At 43.9% G+C, this 20,238-nt stretch overlaps 1 protein-coding gene across 4 annotated transcripts in view; it reads right to left on the bottom strand.

Moving 5' to 3' along the window:
- The window catches only part of LOC111837672 (runt-related transcription factor 2-like), a 55,126-nt gene that overhangs the window by 8,221 nt on the left and 26,667 nt on the right, over nucleotides 1-20,238 (bottom strand). For 3 of the 4 annotated variants that reach the window (XM_023799932.1, XM_023799955.2, XM_023799940.2), the window contains 2 exons: nucleotides 14,916-15,020; nucleotides 903-1,079 (listed from right to left, as the gene is read on the bottom strand). In XM_023799932.1, coding sequence (XP_023655700.1) covers nucleotides 903-1,079; nucleotides 14,916-15,020 — 282 coding nt within the window. The remainder of the gene's footprint in view (nucleotides 1-902; nucleotides 1,080-14,915; nucleotides 15,021-20,238) is intronic. The other variant, XM_023799947.1, reaches the window with a different exon arrangement.

Genomic DNA, 20,238 nt, shown 5'->3' with positions numbered 1-20,238 from the left:
CCCTGCTGAAATCAGCGTCAAACCAGGAAGGAAATGGAGTTTCTGGGCAATTACCAAGCTGAGCTGGTGACCCCTGTTTCCATAACGACATGGTTGTAAACAAAGACACGTAGAATGCCGCTAGAATTACTAATAGTCTCATTTTTGTAGGTTTGTTTCTCCAGTGGACACATAAACTAAAGGATCGAGCGAGCTTTAATGAAATGCTCAAATTTGCTGATCACCCACATTGCAGTGTCACAAAAGCACCTTGCATTTCATGGAAAAAGGCCTGGAGGACAGTGGAATCACCTGAGCGCTTGCACACACCATGCCAAAAAGAGCAGAACTCGCAAGTCACATAGCGTTACGCTGGAGCCCGTTTCACACATTACAATGCACCCCTTTATACGCAAGTAACTCCTACAGTGTAGTTTAACTCACTAATGCTCACCGATCACACTCCACAAGAAGGTAAGCTGGAGATTCTATACAGGAATCCTACATACGTACTAATAGGTATCAATTGAACAGTAACTGGACAGGAAAGACAAGGTACTGACAGGCCACAGAAGCATTCTGAACACCAAAGAAACCTGAATTTGTCTTTGTTTGAGGTGGACAGGGTTTTTTGATCATAATTAATAATAATGAATAATCATATTTTATAAGCCACATTGAGAGAGAGATAGCAGAGAAATCACTGTGACTCAATGTCATTAGTGCATCTACTGTTGGTTGACTGTAGTTTCGCTAGTGCTCTGTACCCCTGACAAATTTATTAATTAACAAAATGCCACAGAAGCTTGAAGTCATAAGGAGGCAATAAATTGCTACACTGTAAAGAGGCTCTGCATATTTTAGTATACATGGTTCATCTGGGGTTAATGAAGATGCTTTATTTCTCCTAACGTTGCCCTCACCAGTGATCTGGGTTTGTCCCTGTTGATTGAAGGAGTTTGGCCCTGCGTTCAATGACGGGCGGGGACTTTGCGTTGGCACGGTAACCCTCATGGTGGTCTGACGGATGCGCTCCAGCTCACTCAGACGGTCCGCGAACAAGCCGGGCTTTGGAGGGTCCTCCAGCTTCTGTCTGTGTCCTGCCAGAGCACAAAGACCCAGCCATTACAGTAAAGCCACGAGCGCCGTGCCACAGCCCGCTGTAACCATAACGCTAAGATCAACGCTCTCAATAAGTCACGCTAATCACCTGCCATTATCCAACACTGCAGCACCGCTAGGAATCAGCTACCCATACCTACAGTTACAGTAGCGCTAAAAATTACCTATAGTAACCCTAACAAAGAGCGGGCAGGGGTGCAGTAGGGGCATGAATACCCCAACAGATTTAGGAGGCCCAGCACTGTACAAGGACCATTGAATATGCAAAATTATATGTATTTTATATGTTTAGGGGGCCCATGGTGACATTTAGTCATGGGGTCCATCATACAGAAATGCCAAGTGTCATGTGAAAAACAACTATGGCATAATGGTTCTGGAGAAGGCTATTCTATGCCACTGTTTGCTATGATACTGTATACCGTTGGTGTGGCAGTGAAACCCCACGTGACTTGACAGTACTGCCAAGAATTAGCTCCTGTAATTCACCATTAGAGTAACGCTAAGAATTAGCTGGCATCATCGATCGCTACACCAACCATAAGGATGAGTAATACTGAGCGTTAGCGGCTATCCAGCATTACAGTAACACACAGCATCAGTTTCCATTATCTCGACAGTGATGCTAAAAATTACTACGCTGATGAATAACGAATAATAACATGAAAGTGGGAAGCTTACAATGCCAGACTATACACATTCAGCAGATATGCTGTCCAAATGGTCACCAGGAGTCGACACAGCACAGGACAGAGATGCCAGACTCCAGTTACAATTACACGAAGAATGAGCTCCCATAGTCCCATATCATTACGGCAGCGTCTCAGTTGAGCTCCCATAATTGTTGCAGCAACGCCAAGGGGAAAGCACCCACAATGCATCACTGTAATGCCGCAGTCACTGCATCCACAGCATTACTCTCTGAATATCAAACATGTGCTCGTGGCCCAGCACAGTGGGGCAAAAGCACCCCGTGGCCCTTTGAGGCCCAGTACACATGCAGAAGCTTCATTTTCTCAGACGCTGCTCTGACGCTTTGGCGACCTGATGGTAAACGTATTGCTCTGCCAATACTTTCACTTCAATGACATGCTAGAGCCAAACTGTACATACAGTACCTCCTGTGAACAGATCTGGTTCCCATACAAAAAGCTGGTAGCCGTAATATACGCACCGGCACCTGTAACTTCCTCTTAATGACGTACTAGTGACGCTGGCTCTTCTGCGAGCGACAAACGGCAGTTCAAGTAACGCTCCAAAGGGGGCGCCAGCGCGTGCGTCACATCAGGGATACGACATCCTACTCACACACACATAATAAAGCAACATTTATACGCCCCTCCTTTAGAAAAGTGTTCGAGTTGCCGTAAACAGAGCTTGTCACGCGATGTCCACGTCCCCTGCAGCCAGGCCCCGTCCCCGGCTGCTCTGCGAAAACGCGGCCTGACGCGTCACAATGCGAGTGCTGCCTTGCACAGACCTTTAATAATGCAATAAAGGCCCACAGGTGCATGCAGCCTTTCGGGGTAAAGCTTTTGTGTCAACACAGTGGAAGAATACAGGGGAAAAAAGGGTCTAGGCATGGCTAGGACTTTCTTTTTTTCACTCTTTCCCTCGACAAAATGAGTCTGTCTGTCTCGCCTGGGCCGGCTCCTCTGAATGGCAGTAAAGTAAATATCAAACACCAGAGAAAGACTCCTGCTGAAGCTGGCTAGCATCCAGTTGGCACGGCAACACTGAATTACCTCCATTCCTGCAAAACCTGACTGGGTTCAAGACCGAAACAGAGCGACTAGCGCTTTATAAGAGGAGAGTCGCTGTTTTGACCTAGACATCCGCTGTAGGTCTGAGCTGCGCTTGACGCTAAACGAAGCTAATCTGTAGAATGTGCCGGGGGTTACTGAAGATGGTTGTTACTAATATGTTTGATGACCTGCCAGGGAGCAGCTGCCAATGTGAAGCAATGAGCACTGAGATTAAGGACTCGTAAGTCCTCACTGTCAGTCCAAAGTTTTGATCGAATATTCCAATATGTGCATAGAGCTGGAGTTGGCTTGATAAGAGGTAATCTGGGCTCCTTCAATTTTATTGCTGTGTTTTCAAATACAATTTCTGGCCAATCATGAGCCTTCATTAGTACACAGTAGTCTGGAGTTTCCATCAATAAGGCCAGGATGTAGGTTTCTGTCAGATATAAATACAGCGAGACTTTAATCATGGGTTCTAACTTCTAAGATGTCCACATTTCTGAGACGTCACCTCAGACAGCTCAGAGTGTGATGGATTCGGATCAGTTTCACAAAGAGGCCATTTCTTATGATCCGCAAACTCAAGGAAACCTTTATGTACATCAGACGCATTTATAACACGGCGCCCAGAAACTAATGACAAATTGATTTCACCCTGTTATGCTAAAAGTATGTCAGGCTTACTTCATAAACGAAGCTCATTCATGAAAATCGACTAAATCACCCTGTGCGGCCGTTATGCTCTAACTTACCGACGTTAAAGTGCATATAAATACCTGAACACTGCGTACGGAGATGTCAGCGCCCCAGGTGGCCAGTAAATTCAGGCTGTGGTGCTCTGCTACCCGCCATCTACAGCGCTGTCCTTCAGCCTCACGTGCTTTAAGCTGTTACAAAGATTTTTCTTTTCGCCTGCAGGTCTAAACGCGGAAGCACTCTTTTTTTTTTTTTTTTACGGGAGCAGGCTTTCAAGCTGCAGCAGGGTGCGGAACACCTCCATCTTTTTGCACAGTCGGGGTGGGGGGGGGGGGGGAGGAGTAGGAAATTAGACTGTCAGATTGTCCCAGGGAACACAATGTCTTTCTTTAAAAAGTCTTCCTGGTTTTTTCCCCTTAAGTTTTTCTTCCTTGTTAACACACATCACTATGTAAAAGCGACTAAATCAGCATTTGTTTAATTTTTTCACTGCAGTCACTGTGAGTAATAGAAACAGAATCACATATAAGGCAGCTGCAGATGGCACCCGGAAATGTTTTAGCATGGAAAATGAGACCATGCTTTGATACGTTACAAGGTGACTACAGCTATAACTTAATGTACTTTACCGCTTAATATGATCATCTCATTATCAATAACTGATGGTGCATATGTATAGCGATTTTATTAGCGAGACATTTTCTGCGATAGCTATTAAATAACCAGCAGCTAGGTGAAGGGAATTTAAATGACACATCATGGGAGAGGGGAGAGGACAGTACGTACGACGGAGCATCATCCCGGGGCAGGAGTGCAGAGCGCAGAGATGACGCATCGACGCATTAGTGAGCCCACACTGCTCATGAAGGCTAAGCTAAAATAAGGGTCCCGCAGCGTGAGGCTCCCCTACAGCTCGCTACTCTACTTCAACGGCGTCTTCCAGGAGCTAACAATGATGTTTCATTTTATAACCTTATACAATAGAGACGTTGACTACACATTATGTTAATAAAGCAATATGATACATTGTAGCTGTGAGGGTGCCTGCGTCTTCATACTGTTAGGCAGTCAGTAAAGAACGTGGAAGGACAAAGTACATCCATCTATATTTCATAATGAAAAAAAAAAGGAGACCACAACCTCCGTGCCGGAGAATAAAACAATGAACTGTTTCACGTACTGGTTCATAACCACCGTCAGCCAGAAGAAAAGCTGGGGGCTGGGGTGGGGATTGGGGGGGGGGGTTTGTCAAGGCCAGGCGCCGTCGGCCACGAGGGTCTGAAGGAGCGGAGAGAGAGAGAGAGAGAGGGAGAACGAAGGAGTGAAAGAGGGGAGATGCGAGCCAGGCTGCGATGGAGGAGAGCCAGAAGTCTGTGTGGTCCCAGCCTTGCAGGCTTCAGGAAGCGCGGCGGCCAGTGCAGGGCATGAGCTACCAGGGGGCCGTAAATCGATCAGCTGTCTGTGCGCCTCGGACGGGCCGCCTGCCGCCGGCAGCTTAGAAACACCTTCTTCACTCCCATTTTGTTTACGACAGGAAAAAAACAAACATTTCGTTAGCTGTTTGGATGTAAAGCAGGTAAATCCTTTCATTTTCATTTACAACTGGGTTCTTTTAAATTTTTTTTTTAACTTTCCTGGCATTTTGAAGTGGAACCTGAACCGGCTCGACTAACTGCAAACAGACTCATCTAATTTTTATATGTATATATATATATATATATGAATTCTATATAAATATAATCCTTTTATATATTTGTGTGTGTGCATATATATATATATATATATATATATATAATCCAGTGCTTGTTCTTCAGAAAACTGAGGTGAAGGCCATAATATAAATACATATCTGAATTGGTGCTATCATTTTGTCTGAAAAAAGAAATTTACTATCAGCACCATGGAATCGTACTTGAAATTTAGCATGTATGATGGACACAGGCCGGCATAGATGCCGGATTTTGTGCCAAAACAACAAGGAAAGGTTCTGGCAAGCCAGCTAAGCCCGTAATTGGGAACGTTCAACCAACTCTACTGGTGCAGGACACACACTATCAGGCTCTATGGGTCCATTTATTCCAACAAAACTGCTCTTGGTCACTGTAAATAGCTAGATTTGTTCTTGCCAACTACAACAATAAATTTCTTTCTACATCTTAGGAATTTAAAACAAAACATTAAATTCAGCTCACTCTGGGGAAGAGCAGAAGAGGAACTGAGAGGAGATTAAGCATGCGCCGGAGAAGCTTTTATTTCCCCCGAACACATTCTCCCTGTCAGGACTTGTCCGAACTTGTGAAGATGTACTGGGTTCTTACAGAGCATGGCTTTGCAGGATTGTCTGACAGTGTCGCCCGTCTGAATCTCTCCATGGGGAAAATGGGAAAGGAAAACGCCAAATAAATCAGCCTCTCTGACTCTTCGTTTCACAAAATCATGGCTTCCAGCTAAATAAGCACATGTCGCGTATTATCCAATCAACGCCTACGGATGCTGTCTCCGATGGCCACGGACTACGGTGAAAGAGAACTCAACGGTTGGCTTTTTCGGATTAGGGAGGTTGCCGATAAATCAAGCTGGAGATGTTGCAGAGGCCATATAGAAGGATGGCGACACCGCAGCTACTTCAAACGTCCATAAGCATCCTGTCTCCATTCCCAGTGCTAATCTACTCTCCAAGCACTCGCCGTGTCTGCCGGGCTCATTTATTTACCCCCTTTCCGTCACGGCGTATCTTGCTGGTGTACGTTTCCAAAACAACTCCCAAATAATGCATGAACTCCAAAGTAGCTCCAAACAGAGCCTGTTTATACCTGTATCTCTCATGCTGTTTAGGTCTTTTTGAAGTCGAAAATACACTAATTAGTTCCTGCCAACAGCCTTAAGAGGTGCTTTCCGGCTCTTTTAGACAGTCTACACACCCAGCTCACATTCCTTAGACAAACTGGACTGTCAGAATAGTGTCACTTTTTATTACCTCGAACAGGTTTTAATAATTCATTAAATCATGTACATTATAAAAGCATATTTCAAGACAACATGTCCTAATTGGCTCAGTGTGGGTGCACTATTGGCTCATACATCTACGGATCAGGGTTTGAATCACGCTTTTGCTTTGTGTGTGGACATTGTGTGTGTTGTGGCACTTTTCTCACGCAGTCTGAAAACATGTAGTTAATTCAGTTGGTGTCTCTAAATTGCCCGTGGCACGTGTGTGTGTGTGTGTGTGGTCCAGGTATGCATTGTATTGTGGGGACTAGCATGCCGTTCTTTCAAGAAGTTTTATAATGGAAATAAATGATTTATAAATGTCCTTAGTTTTTCAATTGTGCTAGCTAAACAAGGCAGTTTTCTTCTCCCTGCTTCACGCTCCGCAGGCCGTCATTTTTGGCACTCGCTTATTGGCTCACGGACAAGGGGCGCGGAGGCCGGAGTGTCGACTCCGCAGGTCGCATGCTTCCTATTCTCGCCGAAATTAGAGCTTTAAATAGGTAGCTGGGCTCCATCTATTTTTGTTTATCAAAAACAGCCATTCTGTCAGCGCTCTCCACCTACAGGTTGCTGCAGATCATTTAGTAATGAGCAGCCTTCATTCCCGTCAAATTTCAGTAATATCCTATACATCCTGTCTATTACTGAGGTATGCTTCAGCAAATACAATCAAACACAACATTACTCAAAACAGGCTGCTGTAAAAACATTACCGCTCTCTTACGCTATGTTCTTTTTATTTACTAAAGAACAAACCAAGGATCACTACAGATCACTAGGGAGTGTAATAGTATTGACTAAAATCAAAATCTAGAATCTTACTGTTTTGATGCCAATAGTATAGCAATGATGCTACTAAAACAGAATGCAGAATATGTTGTACTGTGGTTCTATGATCAACATCTATTGTACGTGGTTCCTTAAACCTGGAAGGAGTCAGTTAAGGCTTTACTTCGCTGAAGCGCAGAGAGCTGTCTGATATTTACAACTTTCAGACAAAGCAGACATAACAAGACAACAGGTTGTAACTATATGATGCTCAAACCAACACCACCTTATTAGTCCAAACTACTTCTAATAACCGACATTAAGCATTCGCAAAATCCAACCTCACGGGCTAATGGCACAATTATAAAACACGCCCTCAAAGCCTTTTCTTCCTCTTTTTTTTTGCGGTAGTGGCGTACCGCAGAATAAGCCCAGAGCTGTCATCTGCTTAGGTGCCCCGTGAACACCACAGAGCAGGATTCGACTCAGTCGCATGTTCACCGCAGCAGCCAGCAAGACCTGTGCATTCTTGGAACAAACTACCCGCAGAGCTGCGTGCATTTGCTCCTCTACCACTCCTGCTCCTTGTCAGATAGCTTCCTTCCAGAATGTGTGTAGGAACTGCTACATTAAATCTACTCTGGTATCTGAATTCACCGTTATTGTGATATTTCAGTCTCAAGGAGCAGAAGACACTGAGACCACAGCGGCAAGTTGAGATGTTTCCTCTGGGCTTCCAGACCAAATCCCGAGTACTTCTGGAAACTGTGGCCAAACAGCTCGGCCCAAAGAGCACGCTCCATGAAGACCTGCAGCTCATGCATGTCTAGCCACTCTCTTAGTAACCCTGGATAATGGTGCGTGGATCCAGAACATGTGTATATTTACCCTTTCGGAGAGCCGTTTCCGACCGCACAGAAGCAAGTCTGTCCCGCTGAACAAAAATGCATCGTGTCCCCGTTCTCTCTCTCTGCGAACGAGTGGAAGGATTTGCTTATGGTCCTCAAGGATTCATACGGTGTCCAACAGGCTATGTAAAGTACATAAACAAATTGGTAATGGATTTCCTGTTCAGGAAAATGATGGTTGTTCCACCCGTACTAAGTGTGTCAGAAGTTCATAGAAAATAAATCCTGAAAAGTAAGAGAACCTGTGGTATTTCCCGTCCTGTGAGCACGCCATTGTGCAGTCTGAGGAGCGGCAGAGGTTGTAAGTGTGAAACTTAATTTCCCTAAACATGGAGCCTCCCGACTGTTCATGCACCTTCTACCACATTTCTTACAGGTAACTTTACTCTAGGAAAGCATGTTCCAGCTGATCTATTCTTCAACAACAAAAGTCCCAGACTACAGATTACAGTGAATTCATGTCTTGTCCTACAAACCAGCTCCTCCATCAGGTACTATAAACAACCTAAATATTCGTACTTATTTAACATACGACTGAGCCTTAATTAGGCTCAGGAGGAATTTGTATACAAAGGCCTTCTGAGACAAAAACATTGTGGGACAGCGGTTCTAAAGTGGGCCAGAAATAAGTACATGCATAGAGCAGGTAACAAAATGAAGGTATTCAGGTATTTCCTATCTGCACTACACTGTGTTTCAGTCTATGTGGTTTATATGGTAAGTAATTTACAATATAATTTACAAACCAAAAACATCACCTTGTCTGCATGAGTTTATTACTGTGTTCTATTCACTCTGGATTTGGAATGTCTTTATACACACACTCACATAAACACACACACACACATGTTTGCCACAGCCACAAGACAAGACAATGCGGACGTGGATGGGACAGGGTTCCGGGTAAAGGAATGTGTAAACAGGCAGTAGCAGCCCTGCGTTGCACTCACACAGAGTTGCACAACCCAGATGCATCCGTGTGTGTCATTTCCTGTTTGGCTACCTGCCTCACACACACACACATGCTGCAGGATGAGCTGATGGGACTTTTAAGCCTCTTTTCTGACTAGAAAACTGTTTCAAGAAATGTTCTCTTTTTTTTTTTTAAAAAAAAGAGACATTTCTGGATAATGGCTGATGAGCCGAAGGAAGAAGCCTATTTTCATGCTTCAAGCCGATCAGTAGTAGGTCCCGTTCAAAGTTTCTCTGCCAGATGCGTGGTTCTGAACGGCCTGAGATTCACAGCCACTGCTACCCGTCCAAAGAAACATTGTGCATGGTGCCAAGGCTAGCGCCAATCAGAGCTGACTACATAAAGAGTGCCAGCAGCTCCTCGTGCCCTGCTGCCACAACCAACACTCACAGAACTCGTCAGCAATATCCCATAATTCCTGATGCATGCAACGAAAACAGGACCTCATTCAACCGGCAGAAAGGCCTTTGTATCACATCCAATCAAAGATCATAACCAATAGAAATCAGATTGGCTTTTCAAAAGTGTAACTAAGTCATCAGAATCACACTTTCCCCGTCGTTTAGATTACAAATATGATCGCAGACGCTGCAAAGGACAAACAGAACTTGAGGATCCCTTTTCACACCAGACATGCAGAATATGCAGAACATCTGAATATACTACAGGTGTGTTTGACTGAAAAATGCGTTTTCCTTGTTGGTGCATATTCTTCCGCCTGTCAAACATGGCAGTGTCAATCAGGGATTTAATTAATCACGGGTATGCCACACGTTCAGGAGCTAAAGATGATTTAGATCAAATTAATAAAGTGATTTAATATGACATATGTTTTAAATAGCTCAATTACTGCTGCATCATAATTTTTACTGTCACAAAACCACAAAAAAAGAGACATCAAATATCCACCCTGTTCTGTCTGCCATTGTTTGGAAGCCTTTAGCTAGAACTTCTTTGAAAAGGTTCCTTTTTTTCTTTTTTGAAAAAAGCAGACGGAGGGTGACATGAAGCGATGGGCACATCAAAGGCGGAACGCGGCGGCGATGCCACGGGGCACCGTTCTAGCCGGCCGTAAACGGCGATCGTGTGCTGATACAAAGGCCCCTCGGCTCCCAGGGCCAGATGTGTTTATGGAGAGGGGGGAGAAGTTGTTTGCGATGTGATAGTGTTGATACCGGTGCCAAAGAAAGTGGGTGGGGTGAGTGGCGCAGGGGGGTAGGGGGACGACAAAAATATTTTTATGAACGAAAAGCATCTGGGAACAGCTGCTTGCCAGACCAGTTGGCATTGAAGGACACTGTAAAGTTGTTTTTTACATTTTTATTTTCCCAACCCTTTTTTAAACTTTAAATGTACCCGTTCAAAATAAGCTGGGGTAGCTCCATGCTAAACCTCAGGCTCATCTCACAGCCCCGAGACTTTCTGAGATATGAGAAGGTCATATAATCCACCATCTTGGGCAGCGTCTCTGACCCCAAGCATCCAGATGTGTCTGTTTGTGTTGGCTATCGGCACAAGTACGGGTACACTGGAACGCTTCTCCTCACCTACACCATCTTGCTCTCCATAGCTTGCAGGTCACAGCACAGGGTTAGCTAACATGTAGCACACCTGGAACTGGGGGTTAAGGGCCCTGCTTAAGTGCCCATGGACATGTGACTGTTCTTCCAAGGCTCAAAGTGGCAATCTTCTGATCACAGGCACAGAGACTCAGCATCTGAGCCTGACTGCTATTCTGCTCAATATAAATGCCATACATTGGGGTAGATATACTATTGACTACCATGCCTATGACACAAAACTCTATTTATCTCTCATGTAAATTCTTAGTATACTCTATGCTGTAAGTCTGTCTCCAGGATCATTGTAGTTGTATGACACACAGTTTCCTTTTAGCTGATAACAGATGTGTGTAAGTGGTTCCCAAGTGACTTAGAGATACATTCTTGGATCTGAAAGCAAATGTAAATGCCAACGCTGCTATGAAGGATCTCGATGTCACTCTCGACCGGGATCTCAATGTTTGACGGCAACATTTGAAAAGCATCTCGCTCGTCTTACTTTCGCCTGCGGAATGCAGCGTGACGGCCCAGGATTCCATCTCTACATGGTGTGAAGGCCCTGCTTTGTATATCCATAACCTCGAGATCCTAGCAGATTATTGTAACGAGTTTCTGTCCGGCTCTTCAGAAGCTCCAGTGAAGTGTCTCCAACTGGAACAAAATGCAGTTGCACATAACCTCCTAGTAAAAGAAAATTACAGTCGATGCTTCTGCACCGCCGCTCTCCCAATCGTGGCTGCAATATATCGTGGGGTTGGCGTAAGAAATTAAATGGGAATTTTTTGGGAGTTTTGCAAAAGTTGCAGACGACATGCGAAGGCCGGCAGGTGAACTTATAAATGCGTGAAATATATGTACGGTGCAGGTTTGGTGGACAGCGACCGTGTTTCTGGCAGCCTCTCGCGTGATATCTTGCGGTGATCTCGCAGTAATCTTTGTATCTTGCATTTTTCGTATCTTTTCGCTTCACTTCGCTCCGCTCATGGGCTCACTTTGCTTGCCAAAGGGACCAAAATTTTTTAGACGGTTTCTTCTACATCAGGAGGGAGGGGCCTGCGCCTCTAGCCACTGCAATGCAGAAGGGTCGACCGTATGCAAAACACGCTGACCCCTGTAGTCAGTTCCTATTGGCTCCCTCTTAAAGTTCTTCTCCCAAACGCTTAAACTTTTTACTGAGCATCTCATCGCAACCAGAAGTGTGTGGATCAAAGAGGCTTTATAGAGCAATCCATTGTTTTACAGTATGTTTGGGGTACAAGTTCAATCTTGGGTCCCTATGTAAAAACATACAGCTCCACTTATTTATCCCCCATCTGACTGAATGATGGATTCATATAAGCCTCACTGATTTCCTTGTCATCATTTCATGTATGACGACCCCCCCCCCATTGCCTTACGACGCCTTGACTTGGGATTGACCTTGTTTGTGACAAGCTGACAAAGGCTATCAGTTCTTTTATACTTCCTGGACAATTTCTGCATAGTAAAAGAAACTCACTTTGGCACCATAATGTATTTTTTTTCCCCATTATGCTTTCCCACTAGCTCTGAACATTACTGACCACAGAAGATGCCTAGATATCACAGTGTGAAGTCGGCTTGCTTTGATGTTCTCCTCTCTGGCCCTATAATAAAAGGAAGCTTATCACCTAACAATAATCAAGAAAGCCCCAATTCCACACCCCCAGAAACCATATTACCCAACACCCTCAACTGCATTCATAGAATGCCAGCCACTCTCAGCTATGTTCATGAGATCCTCATTCTGAATGCACTTTACTAATGATATGTGTGATTCATATAATTCATGTAATGCATCCAATCCAAAGCTTTTGAGCAAATCCAACGCCTTTAGTCTTTGCAGTCATGACAGACAGTGCAGAATTTGTTTCTGGCCCCTTGTCTGACTCATCTGTCATTGTCGTGTATCTAGTTTCAACAGTTTTTTGTACCATATTTCAGCATTTGTCCACATTATGCAAAGTAAGGTTTCCATCCAATTTCTGCTGGATGTTTTCTGAAACAATCCATAGCCATTCAACTCAGATGTCACCTGGATGCAGTGGGAACCGAGACGACAGTGGAAATGAGGGAGGTGCATCAGCAAGCTACCCCTGACTGGCATTTAATCCAGGTGAACAGAGAACACCCAAACAAGCTAGAAATTGGGACCACAGGGAAAACGAGAAGTCTAGCAAAGACCTACCCTCAATTCATATATAATCTAGGAGGACGGAGGAAACCGGAATACACTGGGCAAAAAGCTACCCTCGACACATGCATGAAATAAAAGATGCGATACTTCGAGACACATGGAGGTCTGAATGCTTGTCTAGGAGGCACAAAATGGAAAAAAGAATACAGCCAGACATCATGACAAGTTAAAAACAAGCTATCTGAAATAAAGGGCCATTGTTTCCATTTCTACAGCCTTCAGTGATGTGTCTAGCATTTGTTTCATCTTTTGTGAGATGCACCAAACATATAGTAAAAGTTGCTCTTAAATGAAAACAATATTGAAACAAGCTCTCGGGGGGAATCTGCCATAAAATCGCTTCGGATCGAACAATGGAGCTCAAAATATAAACCTTCCCCCATAGTTTTATGGTTTGTCTGTAGTCTTTTATTGTTTTTTTCAGTCGCACAAAAGCCTTTCATTCCTGATCTGTGTGCATGTTGCTGCTGCGTCCCAGTGTAAGCCCTGGCGAGAGACGCGAGTCGCCTCACACTAGCATTACCGCGGCTGGGCTGGCGGTGCACACGGCGGCCTGAACCGCGGCGGCCTGAACCGCGGCATCCTGAACCGCGGCGGCCTGAACCGCGGGCAGCCTGGACCTCGGCATCTGCAAACGATATCTTTAAAACGTTCTTCTTCTTGTGGCTCACCAGCTCGGATTCAGTTAATCCTCTGCAGAGCTCAAAAGGTTCTTTTTTTGTCTTTTGTAAAGTAGAATTTTTATCAATATTTCTAGACTTTCGGTACAGATTTTTGCACAACAAACTTAAAATGCTACGTACTATATAAATACAAGTATTCCTTTGTGTAAAATATCATGCATCTAATAAAACAATATAAATCTCAATTAACAAGTGATTTATCATCAATTAAAATTGCCATATAATCTAATGCTTCATAAGAGTTCAAATAATTTACAAAATATGCATATTATCCTCCTCTTTAGGATGAGGTATTGCGGTTCCTCGTACTCTATTTGGTAACAATTAATACTAATTACAATAAAGAAACCTATAGAGCCACAATAGTAATGACAGCTGATAAATAATACACATGGTCAAGGTTTTCCGCAATCACTGCCGTCCTGCAATAACGCCAATGCAGGAGTGACATGAACCCACCTCAGCGGCATGGGCTGATGCGTTCAGTAATGTTTATATGCGCTTGCAGAATCAACCACAGACCACTGACCTCCATCAGGATCCCACAGCTATCCCCCAAAAACGGAAGCCAGCCCTGCAGACCCCGCTCGTGCCCCCAATATTCCTCAGTTGCATTGCAAGAGCATTTTTTGGGGCCAAGCAATGAACGGATTTGAAAATTAATTTTAAATTTAATTGCGAAACTAATGCAGGCCATTTAATAACGAAGATGGGTTGGAGGTCTTGTTCCTGTAGATAAGTCCATTTGACTATTTGTGTTTTTACGTTGTTGACATTCAAGTTCGGTGATTGGGCATTTCTCAGAGATGATCTTCAATACAATAGCAACATGCTAATCAAAACAGCCGAGTCAAAGGAGGCCATGCTGTGCTAGCGTCCTTGCGACAGTGACTCGCTCGACGACGATGAATATTAATCGCGTCTGCGAAGGCGGTAATGAGATGCGCGGCAGTCAGGGGTCTTTGCGCGGGCGGGTCAGAACCAGCCCGGCACGTGCTGCAGACGTGATAGCGAGCCGAGAAGGTAAACATTTTTGTAAGGCGAGAGAAAAGCAGAAGCGCAAAGCAGTAAGTGGAATGACGCAGGCGTGTGGCAGCAGCATAACAGAAGGGCTTTGTGCGGCCCGATGACACAGACGTTTGTTAGCGCTGCGCCGCCCCCCGCCGCCGGCCACTCGCTCCGTCCCACCGCCTGGGTTAACTCGCCACTAAGACCGAAATACGCCGGACATGCCGCTAGGCTTCTCTGAGAAGTTGGGATGGGTACTCACTTCGGGGCTCGCGCGGCCCATCCACGGTGACCTTTATGGCTCGGTGGTAAGTAGCCACTTGGGGGGGGTTCGTGAATACGGTGATTGTCAGAGTGAAACTCTTGCCTGCAAAACACAAAAGATTAACAAGCCCATTAGTTGGCCCGCACAATGTCCCATATTCAGCGCTCCCGAGATTAGCATTTTCCTTGTTGGTGGCGAGACTGACTGTAGGCTTTCGTTTCAATGCTTACAGTGCAAAAAATATTTTAACATGCTTAATATGCTGTAATAATTAGGTCAAAATATTCCTGTCGGCCTCCATCACGCCTAGCTATTCTTCTCAAGATCTTCTGTTCTGCTCCTCCATATCAAAACAGCAGGCCCACCCTACATAATTCCTGAACCCCTGACAAAATTATTTCAACGGGGCTGGGCTCTTTATCCCCCCCCCAAACTTCCCCAGTTGCCCCCCCGAGACAGCAGGCCTGAAATTAGCTTTCACTGCTATGCTACCTTCAGCTAGTGTTCCATTCTACACATTAAAGATGGCAGCAATCATGTGACATTCCCACAAGTTAAAAGCAAACAGTGTTCTCCAACGTGCGACAGATGCTGTTATTCTGGCAGAAAGAATCCTTCAGCTGAATTATTATTAATATTCCATTCTGTGAAATATCTTTAAAATGAAACAATGTGTCATGTATTTCATTGTTTGCTTCACAGATAAAGGGATTCATTAAGGAGAGGAAAGCCACATATTCAACAAATAATTATTATACTCTTCCTGTTAACCACACTTTCTCTCCCACTGTAGCTCATCAGAGCCATGAAAATTTATAATCCATCACAAAACTGTTTATACTTAACGGATTACTCAGAAAACATTATAGTATAATGATGAATGTCTAAAGCAACAGATGGCTGCCACAAACAGCATTTGTATGTTGTGTTTTTTACTCAATAAATATCTCCGTGGGGTCATGACAGGTCCTGGAACTGGGCGGGTGGCAGCGCAGATAGATTCACGCAATAAACTGCGGGCAGACAAAGTGAAACCAGACACTCGTGTTGGCTGCATCCCTTCTTTGTGCAACTCGTGTTTACATGCGATGACGGAGGTGGAAAAACTAGCGTGCAGTCCTAGGCCATCATGATGCTATTTTCAGTCTTTAGGGTCTTGATGAAACGCCTAAGCAGCATGAATTTACGGATTATTTACTATAAGCCATATTTGATTAGTCAGAGAAAAGGGTCTACATAACATTAAAATTTGTTTAAAAATTTTTTATTGGCATATATAGAACTTGCCAAGATAGTTAACTACATACCCTAAACTGTTTTAGTGGAAGAACAAAAGCTCTGGTAAATCCTTACAACACATTTGCATCGAATGTTCTAAATGTTTAGCAACAAGAGACTGATAGGATGATAATTCTCTATCAATGCGATTTTTTGTTGCACAGATCTGCACACAATAAGGTGTAGAGTGTCAGGCGCAGCAACAACAGTCATCAGTGAGGCATGTGAGTGGCTGGTTGTGTCATATCTATACACTTTTATCTCTGAGCCCCACGGCCGGGACTGATCTGTGGCGGACAGGAAGAGGTGGGCGGAATTCTGGTGACTCAATAACACAGCCGGCAGCACCCGCTTGTTCCCTGTGCGTCAGGACGCTGCTCTGCGGACAGTCGGAATCTGCTGGTGTCGCCGTGGGTTTCTAACCCTGGTCTTTTCACAAATTGAAGCTGATGTTCCTCAAGTTGGTCTCTGGCCAAAGACTTTCTGGTACAGTTTCTGCATGACAGGTACCAAGTCACCCTTCATCTCTTACGTAAGCCCCCCCTGTCTGTCTAAGCCAGGAGGCTGAGAATACCAGTCTGTCTCTCAGGAGCAGGAGAGAAATTTCGGTTAACACTTTACTTAAAGCAGTCATCCTAATGCATTATACATACCGTCATAATGCATTATAATGCATTCATAAAGTATTATAAATACAGCTATAACTATTTATATAAAGGCATAGCATTTTTTTATATAGATTTTGCACACCACTACTGCTTGTGAAGCTAGCACACAAGAATTTCACTCATATGTACTGTACCAGTAACATGATGTGACAACAAACATTTGAAAGATTGAAAGATTATAGCCATGTTTATTAAGCATAATGAATGATCTACGAAGCTCTCATCTATAATGCATGGTAGATACATTCATAATATATTAGAATGGTCAGTATATGAATTAAGGACGCTTTGTACTGAAGGTATTTATAATGCATTATAGGATATGAGCTTCATAGAACATTCACAATGCATAATAGACATGGCTATAATGTGTTATGCCTTTTTATAAATATAGCCCTGTTTATAATACTTTATGGATGCATTATAATACCTTATAAAGGTGCCTATAATGCATTATACATGCATGGTTTAGGTATAGTGTTACCAAACTTCCTTGATGGAATTTGCTGAGTCCACAAAGGGGAAGAGTGCCAGTTGTCTTCCAGCTCGGCCAAAACAAACAGACTCTGTTACAATGGCATAACCAGTCCGTTCAGACGGTTGAGGGATGGCTTGCCTGTGCAGGATGCTGTCAAAATGCATGGCAGGCTACGCCTTTCTGCAGATAAATTCAGTCTAAATAGTTGAAACAGTTCTTTCCAAAACACTTGGCGGTGAGAAATTTCCTTCTCCAAAGTACCACCTCAACTTTCTCCAGACTCTTAGAGGAACTGAATCAAAGGGCCAATGCCTGTGACCACAAACATCACCCTGTTTTGCAACCACCTTTGTGCATTTCCATCTATATTTTTGAAAATGCATTTTTCTGCAAAATAGGTTAAATGTACCATTATAAAGGACAAGGATGATGGTTTCCTTAGCTAATAAGTCAAAACTATTGTCTCCAGTTTGGATAATGGCACTATCAGATATACAGTGGAGAGTGGCTCATCATTGAACCCTATTCCCTCACTCATTCTTCATACAAAATCACACACCTCAACTATGAATCTCCTCAGATTTCATCCATCCATCCATCCATATATTTTTTGTAACCGCTTATCCTGTTCAGGGTCGCGGGCGGGTCTGAGGCCTGTCCCAGAGGCTATGGGCGTAAGGCAGGGAACAACCCAGTATGGAGCGGCAATCCATTGCAGGGTGCATTCAGACACCATTCACTCACACCTACAGGCAATGTGGGGGGATACCAGAGTACCCAGAGGAAACCCCACCTCAGATTTCATATATCACTTAAATAAAAATGTAGATATACTTGCATGTTTGGCTTCAGTTGTGAAAAATAACATATTCCTTATTCTATATTGATCACTTGACCATAGGTTGGGTAAGAAGTTGTGTGTAACCATTAATCTAACTAACCCTAATAACGTGGTTATTAGAGTCAGACATCCAACTGACACATTAAAGCTGCTACTTTGAACAAAACAGCAGCATGTAGCCTAACCATTTAGCATATGCATGTGTAACCAGCTGGAAATGTTTAATAAAAAAACACCCAGGTCCAAAATCTGACAGATAACATCATCAGCTAAAACAAATAAGAAACCAAATTTTAAGAAATCAGATGTCTTGTAGATATCAGTCCACTGACATGAATAAAGATCCCAGTGAAGGCCAGGCTGAAATATGTAAAGAAGCCAGTGAAAGAGCTGGGCGTGATGCACAGTGATCGAGGCAAAGAAACGCCCTGGATGGGATGCCAGTCCATTGCAGTGTACATACATAAACACACCATGGGAGACTTAAACACGCCAATTCACCTGACTGCCTGTCTGTGGGCTAAGGGAGGTAACTCGTCTGCACTGTGTACTGTCTTACCATAAATGCTTACGGGTAGCATCTTAATGTACCTCCAGTGAGACAGTACTGTCTTTGCACTTGTTTTGTGCTATATTTTTGTATCCGTGCATCTCTTGTGTATCTGTGCATCTCTTGTGTATCTGTATCTCTTGTGTATCTGTGCATCTCTTGTGTATCTGTGCATCTCTTGTGTATCTGTGCATCTCTTTATGTACTTGCTGCTATACGCCAAAGAATTTTCCCCCTGGGATCAATAAAATATATCTCATCTTACCCGCAGTATCTGGAGAGAACCCATGCAATTTAGAGAAAACATGCAGACACCAGGGCGCTCAAACTCCCCGATGATGGAGTATGGGGTAACAGTGCTACCTAAGGAGCCACTGTCTCCTGCTCTATAATTAAATGAAATAATGTTATTTGCAAGTGTAATGATACTGGGTAACATTTTTACATTAACTGCCCCTTCATAATGCATTCATAGAACATTCATAAGCAGCATGTAACATCCTAACATACCTTAAAGCTTTAATATACATTAATAACAAACTTTACACAATTCTATATTTTTGATGTTTGTTATTATCTTATAGTTATATGATGTTTATTAATGTATGTTAAAGCTGTTAAGGTGTGTTAGAATGTTTAGGTGTACTTACATGCTGCTTATGAAAGTTCTATGAATGTGTTATGAGGGTACAGTTAATGAAAAGTGTCACGCAGAATAGCCTGTGAGAATGATTGGGTAAACCATTCATCCACCTTTAGAATGCTCATCAGTATATACACAGACACACACGCACACACAAACACCCCCCCCCCCCCCCCCCCCCCACTATGGACATACGATAGAGGTGACGTTTTAACCTCTGACCCAGAATGTATGAAGTAACCGCTCTCCACAACCACAGTGCCCCTAAACAAATAAACCTCGACTAATTGTACATATAATTTTACATATTCAAGGGCCCTGTAAAGTGCCAGGCCCCCTGAATCTGCCAGGGTATCCATTCCCCTACTGTGGCCCCTGTAAAGTGCTGGGCCCCCTGAATCTGCCAGGGTATCCATGCCCCTACTGTGGCCCCTGTAAAGTGCCGGACCCCCTGAATCTGCCAGGGTATCCATGCCCCTACTGCACCCCTGCCTCAACCGAACAATAACAACAATAACTAAATCTAAAATAGATTAACAAGAGAAACGGACTGTTTATTTGTGTCGTTGTCAGGACACTGCACATGAAAAACGGAACGAGTAATGAAACGTGCTTCTAAAGCATCACTGACGGCCTTTGACCGACGGACCACAGCCTGTGTATGCAGATTCATCAAAATGATACCATGACTGCTCTGCACCCGCAATCGGTTGCCTGGGAGTGTAACTGATGGAGGCTGGAATTCACCCCACAGAAGGTGAGCGTCTCCGGCTTAATGACTCTGCGTGGACGGGAATGCCGTCTCCGCATTGCACAACGTGAGACTGCGCAGTGGGAATGGCAGCCGGACTGGGAGACGTGT

Source organism: Paramormyrops kingsleyae, chromosome 19 (assembly GCF_048594095.1).
Source record: "Paramormyrops kingsleyae isolate MSU_618 chromosome 19, PKINGS_0.4, whole genome shotgun sequence".
Lineage (NCBI taxonomy): Eukaryota > Metazoa > Chordata > Actinopteri > Osteoglossiformes > Mormyridae > Paramormyrops > Paramormyrops kingsleyae.
This window is presented reverse-complemented; position numbering and strand designations above follow the sequence as displayed.